At 42.4% G+C, this 12270-nt stretch overlaps 1 protein-coding gene across 1 annotated transcript in view; it reads right to left on the bottom strand.

Annotated features, from left to right (window-relative positions):
* The window catches only part of IMMP2L (inner mitochondrial membrane peptidase subunit 2), a 486662-nt gene that overhangs the window by 150995 nt on the left and 323397 nt on the right, over window positions 1-12270 (bottom strand). The window contains exon 5 of the mRNA XM_081102273.1: window positions 2560-2625. Within this exon, the coding sequence (XP_080958399.1) occupies window positions 2560-2625 (66 nt within the window). The remainder of the gene's footprint in view (window positions 1-2559; window positions 2626-12270) is intronic.

Consider the following 12270-nt stretch of genomic DNA (forward strand, 5'->3'; position numbering starts at 1 on the left):
GGCCCGGGACACATATTTGCATGCTATCCTTCCCTCTAGGACAGCACACACTCCTAGACCCTGCCCTGCCCGATGCCCTACGTCAGTCACGGCCTCCACTCAGCCCCACAGACACCAGGCTTCCGGCCTCACAGCCCCCCAGCGACCGTGACAGGGAGGCTCCTCAATAAGCATCGTTCCCGTCACTTTGGGAAAAGCTCAGTCTGGTTCTGTTTTTCTTCACGGAAAGCTTCATCTGCCAGAACATAATGTGACCAAGTATCTGTGATTGGCTAATACTGATTTCCGTATCTTCAATAGCACATTTAAAACCAACAGCTTTAAAAGGTTTAATTTCTAGTGATTCGATGGATTGTTTTTTGCTAATACAAGGGAGTGATTTTCAATAAATTAGGGTGTTTGGCATTTTACAAGATAGCCGCTGGACTTGAAGGACCCTCACTTGACCAGTCCCCGAGGAGAGGAGTGCCTGAGGCTCTGCCTGCGCCCCGGCCACGTCCACGCCTGTGAGGGGGGTCCTCCCCGTGCTCCGGCCATGTCCACGCCTGTGAGGGGGGTGCTCCCCGCGCCCCTGGCCATGTCCACGCCTATGAGGGGAGTACTCCCCGCGCTCCGGCCATGTCCACACCTATGAGGGGAGTCCTCCCTGCGCCCCCGGCCACGTCCATACCTGTGAGGGGATTCCTCCCCGTGCCCCCGGCCACGTCCATGCCTGTGAGGGGAGTCCTCCCCGTGCCCCAGCCATGTCCACGTCTGTGAGGGGAGTCCTCCCCGCGCCCCGGCCATGTCCACGCCTGTGAGGGGAGTCCTCCCCGCGCCCCCGGCCATGTGCACGCCTGTGAGGGGAGTCCTCCCCACACCCCGGCCATGTCCACGCCTGTGAGGGGAGTCCTCCCCACACCCCGGCCATGTCCACGCCTGTGAGGGGAGTCCTCCCCGCACCTCGGCCATGTCCACGCCTGTGAGGGGAGTCCTCCCCACGCCCCGGCCATGTCCATGCCTGTGAGGGGAGTCCTGCCCACAAGGCGATGCCTGTGCTGTGAGCAGGGTGCGCTTCTCTGAAATGCTGGTGCTCCTCCACCTACTCCCCCGCCCAGTGGGGCCAGCAGGCGGTTCTGGTTTCCAGGACCCCTTCTCGGAGCTCTCCTGAGCCAGGAGGGCCACGGGAAGTGATTTATAAAGTGGGTCACGTCTCCCTGATGGGTGACCCTTTGCAGCAGGCTGACCTGGCCGCCCCAAGTCTGTAGACTATTCAGATCAACACTCTCCACTCTCAAACGTGTCCTCTCTTCGGCGATATATTACGGGGTTCCCCTGCAAAGGCGATCCGCTGTCTTCACTAAGGTCGCCGAGGACACGGGAGCCCTCTAGGTCGCCAGGTCCACAGAGTGGGTTTCTCCAGGTGAGAGGGGACAGGCCTGGCTTCATGTCTGAGCGGCTGGCAAGCCCGTGAGGCAGAAATACAGGCGTCTCAGAGACAAGTACCAATGCGTCACTCACATTGAGGGGTGCACTTTGGGACTTTGTCTGCTTTCCTAAAAACAGTGCTTCTCTACATATGAGTCATAGCAGATTTATAATAAAAAAGCAAATAACTATGAAAAATATTTTGGTGGAACTAATGGGTCCGTGTAAATATCTCTTTCATTGGCTTTTTTTTTTTTTTTTTTTTTGGCTTTCCCTAATTTTTATTCTGGCTAATGTGGTTTTTTTTAAATTGAATGTATTTGGATGCATTGATTATTGCTGTTCGTGCTATAGATAAGCACATACATTGGGGCTCTGCTCCCAAACCCACCAACGTTCATTTTACTGAGGCTCCTTAATTTGTACGGTCACCAACACGGATGCTTTAGGACCCGGCTTTTCTAAAAGACAGGATTGGAATGCTTTCTGAATATAGTTTCCTGAGCGTTTGGACGCCCACACTGTGACATTGTGCACACCTGGCTACACTTATTTAAAGTAAGAACCAAATGCGATGTGTCACACCACATCAACTTACTTGTTGACTCTCAAACGTTGTTCTGCATTTAGCAGCATGTAGCATAAATAAGACATTACTACACGCTGTTACCACACCTGATGGCGAGCTGTTTTCTAAAGCTACTATTTTGTGAGTGATTCAGAACTTGTTTCATATCTTCCCCCATGTCCTCCCGATCTCCATTATAACAAAAGCTCCCCCTTAGTCACTGTATTCGCTTCTAAAATAATAAAATGTTCTTAAATGTTTCTAAAATGAACCTTGACATCATCATCTAAAACAATCATGATAATTCTAATATCTGAAGACAATGATCTCATGATCATTTTAGAAAACATGGTTAATGTGAGTTTCATGGCTGTGTATTTCTCCCATGCCTCCCAGGTAAAGGACAGTAATATGACCAGTACGTCATATTACATCCCGAAATGGTTGAATGGGCCACCTCATCTGGAATGTCTCCAAAGCTTCGGTCCTCTTTGGCATGTACTTCCCATGTAATGTGGTTTCACACTCAACAAAAATGTAGCTATTTATAACTTTCACTCATACCAATAGTTTTCAGTACTTACTTTATAATATCTCCTTCAAGGGCAATCACTCTCTTGATGATCTTCTGTCCTGGGTTTTTAGGGGACCTGGAATAAGACAAGGTTATATGGTCAGTTATGGCTCTGTTGCTTTAAGAACACAAAAAGAAATTCGACCACAACATAGGCCACATTGAAGGCATTACAGAATCCTGAATCCTGAATCCATGCCCTCGATACTACCTCGGTCCCAAGTGAGACGGGGTGACTATCTAAGTGATTCTCTGGAGGGGAAGTCATGCTGAAATTTCACCAAAATTAAAGAAAAGAGGGATAAAGAATTTCATTACGAAAGCTAAGTTCCTGAAGGAAAGGGGACTCATGCATAAAAAAAAATATGATCAGACATTTCTGTATTTCAATTTCTTCATTCCGTTTAAAATTAACAGAGGATTCTGATTTAAATCCTCAAGAAAACATGGAGGATGGGAGGTATTTTTTGAGAAAAATAAGGAATTAGGAAATTCTCTTAAACTATATTTAGGTTTAGGCACTTAAAGATTATGTCATTCAGAGTGCTAAAACAAGGCTACTGACAGCTCAAAGAAATGGCTAGGATCTGATATGCTTAACACAGACATCATTTATTTAAGCTGTGACCAATAGCTTATGGTAAATAATTACTTGAAGTAACAGCCTTTATCGAAATGAATACCCCTCCCTCTCTTCCTGCCTCCTTCCCTCTCTCCCATCCCCTTCACTCTATCTGTGGTCTCTCTCATTCTGGGGGAAGCTGTGCCCAGCAGCCCTTCCCAAGGGCATAAGTGAGGTCTGCCAACCATCATGTGAAGGGACTTGGAGGTACATCCCTCAGCCCCAGTCAAGTCTTCAGGGTGCAGCTTGGCTATAGCTTCACTGCCACCCGATGAGAGACCTGAGCCAGGCACCCCACCTGCTCAGCTGGCTCTGGCTTCCTGATCCTGAGAAAATGTGTGAGCCCCACCGGCGTGGCTCAGTGGTTGAGTGTCGCCCTATGAACCAGGAGGTCAGGGTTCGGTTCCCATTCCGGGTACATGCCCGGGTTGCAGGCTTGATCCCTAGTAGAGGGCATACAGGGAGGCAGCCAGTCAATGATTCTCTCTCATCATTGATGTTTCTCTCTCTCTCTCGCTCCCCCTCTCCCTTCCTCTCTGAAATCAATAAAAATCTATTTAAAATAGATATGATATGTGAGATAAGGTTTGTTTTAAGCTGCTAAGATTGGTGGGATCATCTGTTACATGACAATGGGTAACTCAATCTTAATACATCCCATTTCCTACCAATAAGACTTAAAACCTCTTGACTGAATGGGCCTGTTTCATGTAAGTGATCACTGAATATGTATTTGAAAATCAGGGATAAAAATATTTCCAGCCCAGCCAGTGTTGCTCAGTGGTTGAGCATCTACCCATGAACCAAGAGGTCGCCAGTGGTTCGATTCCTAGTCAGGGCACATGCCTGGGTTTCAGGCTTGATCCCCAGAGTGAGGCATGGAGGAGGCAGCTCATCAATGTTTCTATCTCTCTGCCCCTCTCCCTTCCTGTCTCTAAAAAAAAAAAAATCATGGAGGGCAGCTCATCAATGTTTCTATCTCTCTGCCCCTCTCCCTTCCTGTCTCTAAAAAAAAAAAAAAAATCAATAAAAAAATATTTTTAAAAATATTTTCAGTCCAAGTGTCATTTGAATTGAATTGAATATTTTTTGAAAAAAAAGTAAATGCACTATAACTAAAAAGGTTAAATATATACAAATTGTAATACTTCATCAAAGGAAACAAAAAGTGTCAATAAGAGTAGTGATTTACGTTACATCTTGCAGAGAAAATGAAGTCGCCTCAACCATTTGCATTGACTTGTGACAATTCGTCTCACAATTTTTCACTACATTTATTTTTTATTTTAAAAGCAAATTTGATCAGAGTGTTTGACTGAACTCTCCTCTTCACTGAATTGACTACACATTCTATTCCTCTACATGTAATGTCACTCATGTGCAGTTAGAGTGAGGGCGCTCCCCGGATGAGAGAAAACATGTCCTCTGAACTGGGCTGTTTTTAGAAAGTTCCCTCCCATGTGTCTCCATAGACAACCAGAAACCTATGATATTCAACCTCAGTGATCACCAAAGAATTCATATTAAAACAATGGAGTATTTATATTTTCCTATTATATTGACAAAGAAATAATAATAACAATACAGTTTGTTGTTGAGGATTTAGGGACATGGCTAATATGAATATAAAGTGCATGGTGCCTAAATGCCTTTCTGTAAGTATGTCAAGATTTTATATTCTTTTTAACATAACAATTACACGTTTTGGAATTTATCCAAATGAAATGATTATGAACTTACACATAATTTCATCTACTTGGATGTCATCTGTTTTAAAAAATAAAATAAATTAATTCAACAAGAATAGCTTGGTTAACTAAATTATAGTCAATCCACATAATATTTCCAAGTCATTAAAAATGATGTTATAAAAAATGTTAATGATGTGGAAAAATCAACCGAATGTATAGATCGAAAATGCAAGTGAGATTATCTGATGTGTACCAGGACTTCACCTCTGTCATTGGAGAGAATGTGCGTGCAGTTGCACTGGGAAAAATCAGGAAGGTCCTAGAACAAAAGGAAGGGAGGGTCAGAGGGGGCTGCCTGCATTTGGGTTCAGTCCTGGGAAGCCCCTTAGCAGGTGGCAGCTGTTGGTGTCATGTGACATTCCCTGAGAAGAAACCTCCCCAGGAGGGGTGAGGCCTGAACTAATGACCAGCTCCCCCACTGAATGTTGGTGCGATATTGATGCTCATGAAACCACAGGAAAAGCAAGCCTTATCGGCATAAAACAATATTCTATGCCAGTGGTTCTCAACCTTCCTAAGGCCACGACCCTTTAATACAGCTCCTCATGCTGTGGTGACCCCCAACCATAAAATTATTGTCGTTGCTACTTCATAACTGTAATCTTTCTACTGTTATGAATCGTAATGTAAATATCTGATATGCAGGATGTATTTTCATTGTTACAAATTGAACATAATTAACGCATAGTGATTAACCACAAAAACAATATGTAATTATATATGTGTTTTCCGATGGTCTTAGGCGACCCCTGAGAAAGGGTCGTTCGACCTCCAAAGGGGTCACGACCCACAGGTTGAGAACCGCTGTTCTATGCCAACAGTCTGTAAGCTTTTGAGATACTTGAAAACTAGTTTAGATTTCTAAATTATATTTTAAGATCATGAAGAAGCAAAACAGAATATGCAAAGTGAGCTATCTATATAATTAAAGTCTTATGAATTACTACTCAGATATATCTATAAATTTTAATGTAATATTAAACTCGGATCTAATCAAATGATTCAAAATGAAAAGAAGCTATTACTAACATTAATCCCATTACTGCTCAAAAATCTGTACTTTAATCATTAGGCTGCTGGATGCGGTCCTTTGAAATCCGTGGAAGTGACATGGAAATTGTTGCGGATTTACATTGGGAGAGGCCCAGCCACTTGCAGATCCCAGGACGTGAAGAATAACAAGTGAAGGATTTCACCGTGCTGTAGGGACATAGCGCATCCCTGCCCCATGATACCAACATTTGCATTTGCATTTGTCATTTGAGTGTTTCCGGAGTGAGCATTGTTTCGCAGCATTTATTTCTGGAGCCTGGGTTTTAACTGTTCTGTTTCCTGCGGATGATTTAATTAGGCAGGAGCTCTGGGAGGCTTGGGCAGAGGCCTGGGGTGGTCTCCGCACGGCAGGACTCAGTTTGATTTGGCAGAATTTGTCTCTAACGAGCGTGGTTGTGGGGAGGGAACAGTCCAGCATAGGTGTAAGATTTATGATACTTAATATTCTTCTTTTTTTAAAAAAACATATATATATATATATATATATATATATATATATATATATAATTTTATTTCAGAGAGGAAGGGAGAGGGAGATAGAAACATCCATGATGAGAGAGAATCATTGATCAGCTGCCTCCTGCACGCCCCCTATGGGGGACCAAGCCCAAAACCCAGGCACGAGTCCTCACCTGGAATTGAACTGTGACCTCCTGTTTCATAGGTCGACTCTCAACCACTGAGCCACACCAGCCAGGCAGTATTCTTAAATTTCACTCCCTACCTTGATGGAAATGTTGCCATTTTTATCCTGTGACAGGCCCAATAGAGTCATGTCTTTGGTCTAAGCACTCTCTCTAGGTGAAATTCCACATGGAAACTAGCATGATTTCTCTAAAGTGCTCAATCTCCACTGAACATTGACAATGGAGGTTAGAAGTGTAATACGGCCCGTTCTGCTCTAACCCCCTGAGCTGGTTAGGTTGGAAAGCACAGAACCTGTGTTTTGCGGGAGAGTTCTTAGGCCCCAACAACTCCGTACAATCGGCTCCCCTGAAAATGTCAACTTGATGCCCCCGATAGCAGGCCGAATGGTCTCCGAACATTCTCTCCAGAAATAAAACCCGTGAGGCTGGGGATGTGCAATCCACCTGCCACAGCTCCCCTCTGGGAACGGCAGCGTCACCCGCTCAGCGTGAGCGCCATGTCCACAGCGCTGCTGCTAAGGCATCCGAAACCTTTCCCAGGCAATTCATCTCCTGCAGTTCGTACTGCGATACATGCTACCATGACAGTTGATCAACACTTTCAACTAAAAAACACGAAGATGAAAGGGCATGTCTAACTCTGTTCTTAAAGGAACCCGTTTATCTCTAGGTCTCCCAGCAGGCCCTTCCTCCCCCAGCTCATGGAGTCATCTGCTTGCCTGGCCAGGCCCAGCCGTTCCCCCCAGCTGGCCACTGGCACACAGACGCCCCTGTCCAATTCTCTAGAGCGCAATCCAAGACCTATCCCTGGTCTTTCCCAATTCTTTTGTCCAAAATTTTTCTCCGATACCACCCTGCATATGTTGGACACGCATGCATCTCAGATACCATCTTCCAATGAGAACATATGCCAGTTCGCTTTGGGCCGTCTGTTTTCAGCAGTTATTTCCCGTTACATTGCTTTGTGTCAGACAAAGGAGGAAAACTTCCTGAACATCCCATCTTTTACGATTACAGTCCCCTAAGTGCGTATACTTCCAGGCTAGAGATTTAGCTGCAATGTTCCGAGGAGTTCTATGAGCAAGAAGTAGCTAATTCAAGAATTTCTGGAAAAGTCATACCTCCTTTTGATGAACTTTCAATACTCAAAAGTCTATATACTCATAGCTACACTAATCTGATCAGACAATCAATATCCTGTGTAGAATTACTGCACACGCTTTAACAGATTTAAAAGAAAAGACACGGACATGGAGCACAGACCAGAAAGTAAGGGGAATGACCACACTCGAATCTCTTCAAGTGTCTTTCAAACTACATCAGCACCCTTCTCAATTAAAAGCACATTTTAATTAGTTCCCAACAACCCATTCTAATCACTTCCAAGGCAAAGACTCAGCTGTTTGGAATGCAGACTGTATCACTGCTGTGGCCATGTGTACCTGACCTCCTCCTGTTAACAAAGACACTCAATTAATTATTTGCTGTTTGAATGGCTATTTCGTTTCCCCTCCGCCTTCCTTTAAGTGCTGAAAGGCTCAGCCACTTTATCACCTTAACCTTAGCTTTGGAGAATGCAGTTTCTCAAGTGCCACCTAAATAACCATCTGGATCCAAAAAGCTAGTTTCCAGGACCCTTTGCTGGAGGCCGCTGAAGTGACGCACTGACCCGGTGGCACCTTCCAGGAGAGCCTCTTCATTTCCGGCTGCAGCTTCGGTGCCCAGTGGCCCCTTGAGGCAGACACACGTGAGCACAGCTACAGTGACACACTGGCTTCCTTAGAAATCTTACCAAATGCAAAAAAGTAAAGCTTTCGGTGTAAATTTCAGGTATGTCAATGAATAGTGCATTGTTTTTTTCCTAGGGAGCTTTAGTGTTTCCACCTACTTTTAGTTTCATTAAACCTGGTTGTATAGAGTCATATTACACCTAAAACACCAAACCAGAACAAGAAAATAACTTTGAGGTCAAAGTGAAAATGGGTTTTGAAGGTATGGTAGAAGCAGTGAATGTCTGGTTGTGAAAAGCTAGCCACAAAGCCGAAAGGTAGAGTGTGAATCTTCTTACTTCTCTTGAATTCTTAGAGCATTGATATCACGTGACATTTTAGAAGTTCCCATCTGCTTCCTATGGGAAGTTTATTTATAGACTATTCCTGTCTCCATGAGGAGACATACATGTGAAAGCAGTGAGTGTCTTAACCTTCTCATTGCACCCAGTCCTATCTCAGTCACTGGTGCTTAAACAACTAATGAGTATTTAATGATCATTAGATCATGAGAAACACACCAATATATCGCAACTAGGTAGCTCGTATATGAAGAACCATAGGCTATTTTTTCTTTTGTGTCCAGCCTATTTCACTTAGCATGATGTCCTCAAGGTTACCCCACGTTGTTGCACATGTCTGAGTTCCCTTCCTTAATTCTCTTTTTCATGACTGATATTAGTCATTGTTTCATGAATATCCAAAATGATGTATCAGCCTGGTAGCAATCACTCGGTATATTTCTTAGACTCTAATTTAAAAACATCAATGGAAACTTGGAAAAACACATAACTTCTCAGTTCTTTTCAAGAGAACATCCTTGAAAACCAGCACAACCAGAAATCCAAAGCCCTGGAGATGCTCAGAGTGAGCCCTAGGGAGGAGACCAGTGAGACATCTGTTCATTTTTCAGTCTCACATTCATTGTTTCAGTGTTTTCTCCTCAGTATAATAGCTATGCCACTTATTAGTACATTTTCTAGGCATTTATTCTGAATATTTTAAAATGCTCAAACTAATTTAATTAGGGAATTTTAAATATTTTTTAAAAGTGAAATATTGGGTATATTTTACAATAATAAAGGTATACCATAGACAAATGAATATTTTCCCCAAAGCACAAATCAGATTGTTAGAACTGAGACCAGCACTGGGGGTATCAGATTCTCCATCTGTTACTCAGAAACTGTATTATGATTTCTCATGGTGGCCGTTATTATTTGCAGTGGGATTTCAGTTTAAAAACCAATATATAAAATGTGTAAGTAACACCAAAGAGAAATTAATGGTGGCAGCCTCACTATTTCTATTCTTTCTAAAAAGTTGTTTATCCATGGTAAATTTTGATATGAGATAAACAAATCTCACTGTTATCAACAGAAACACATCCTATTTAAAATAAGGTTATCATCTACACTAAGTATTCCATATATTCATGTGAGAAAGAAGAAAATTCAGTAATCCCAGTTTCAATAGATTAACGTTTATACAAAGTTCACAGAGAACACTCCTGACTCTTTGATGTCAAAATACCTTGATAGATCTAAGAAATATATCAAAAACACAAAGCCCTCTGTTAAAAAAAAAAAATCCAAAATTTGGCTAAATCCAAAACATTTTCTTTTAACATTTGAGTGACTTTGCAAAAAAAATTAGAAATATATAAATATAATTTTAAATGATAATTCTTAATAGCAATTTAAATTAATAATTAATGAAAAGATCCATAAAGGAATTTAAGGAAGTACGCTGCTATTTATAATTTTTTCAAATTAAATGTACTGGGGTGACATTGGCTAATTGAATTAGTATATAGGCTTGGACTGTACAAATCTATGATATATCATCTGTATATTCCATGGTGTGTTTACCATCCAAAGTCAAATCTCCTCCCACGATTATTGATATTTTGAAGGTCAATACTTGGTATTACATTTAGAGATGGTCATGAGTTGGGTCAACTATTTGGTCTAATAAGTTATTCCTCTTGAGCTTCATAAGAGGCAAAGACATAGGTACAATATGGGTATCTATATCCATCCACAGAGCATATGCTAATGTCTCCATGGCGCATGGACCACGCTGTCTGCCTATCACTGCACCTGTCTCCAAAGACTTCCTGGGTGTTTTGGGCTTCTTACTATTTGTTTTTTTGTTGTTGTTGTTTTCTTTTTCAAAATCACCCTTGTTCCCATCATCCAGAAATAACTTCTAGGAACATTTTGGTAATTACCTTTTGTTCTTTTTAAAAATCTCTATACATACTTATTTTTTAAAAAATGAAATAGTATACAATGTTTTCTAATCTGCTTTTCTCAAAATTTAATAGTTTGTTAAAGCAAGTTTTTCTCCAGTTCTTAACTCCTCAAAGAATGAGAAGTTGCAGGGCACCTAACACAAATTAAAAGTGAAAGATTTGTGATTATCTCATTAATTCTATCAATACTGGTGGTCAATGAGATACTAACCCAAATTAGGGCTTTGAGAGAATTGAATTATTGGGTTTGGCAGCAGTCACACTGTTAAAATTATGTGGGTAATTAACAATTCTTGCCTACAGTTAGGTCTATATTTGGCAAATCAAACCAATTGGTCATGCTTTCTACACCACTGAGGAAAACCTTGCTAAGCTTACTATTAAGACTGGGCCTGCCAAAATCAACAATTATAACTACTCTCCGGGCACCGCAAAATGTTCAAAGTAAACATTGAGGGTTGTCTCACTACCTTTTCACTAACTTTTAGCCTCATATCCGGTTCTCTGCCGCTTCGGCCGCCTCCCTTGTGTCTGCTCCGTGGAGACAGCACCACCCAGAAAAGCACCTGCCACTTGTCACATAGGGAAGTCCCAACAACTGTGCTCAGTGTCTGGAGTAAAAGTACCTTCTCTTACCCGTTGTTCTCCTGTTTCTTGGAAAAAGAAATGGGGAACTAAATAAATACAGAGGAATTAATTAAAGAACAGATAGAGGGGCACTGAAGGTCAAACACACATGACAAGATCTTTCCCAAAGACATTTTTTTCCCCAAGAACATGTATGAATACATGCCTAACCCATGGACACAGACAATGGGGTGGTGAAGGCCTGGGGCAGGAAGGGGTGGGCTAGAAGAGGTCAATGGGGGGAGGAAGGAGACATATGTAATACTTTTAACAAAAAAGATTTTTTTTTGAAAAATCAAAGGCATTTTTATTGTCCCAGTGAGGACTGGTGATGGGTTACTGTCCACAGTTGTTAATACTTGCCTCTGGCTTCGGGTTCTACTAGAAAACCTGAAGCAACACGGGGGTTCTCCCCGCGGATTTGCCACAGTTTTGAAAATATCACAGATCCATTTGAGCTACTTCCTCCAAAAGCTAGACCCTAGTGCGTCACTGAGGCAAATGTACAAAACAGAATCAGGTACACGTCTCCATGAAGAAGCCACGGATGTGGAACTCCCTATCCGGGGTGACATGCTAGCCCTCACTGGATTGCGAGTTACTCAAAGTCAAGTACTTTTAGCTGAGTTCCGACTGCATGCGCGCTTATGTAAGGGGGAGTGATACACAGAACACACAATTTGCACCTCTGTCAGCCGCCTCAGTAGACAATCCTAGGGCCACATAGACATGAAGACCTAGCCACTCTCTGATCCCTGGAGGGTCCCCCAGGGTCAAAACTGAAGCAAATTTCTGGGCTCCGGGAATTATTGAAAAAGAGCTGCTGTGACTGGGCAGGTCTGCTCTGTGCAAACCAATGTGCATTTGAAAAGACATGATGTAGGATTTTTGCAATTTAAGTCTTTTGTGGAAATGGTAGTTTTTCTCACCTAATTTGAAAAGTCATATAATAGAACCAGTAACTATGATCCCATAATACCCCCAAATAAACATCC

The sequence above is a fragment of the Myotis nattereri genome, assembly GCF_964212035.1.
Source record: "Myotis nattereri genome assembly, chromosome: 11".
In the NCBI taxonomy this organism is placed as follows: Eukaryota; Metazoa; Chordata; class Mammalia; order Chiroptera; family Vespertilionidae; genus Myotis; species Myotis nattereri.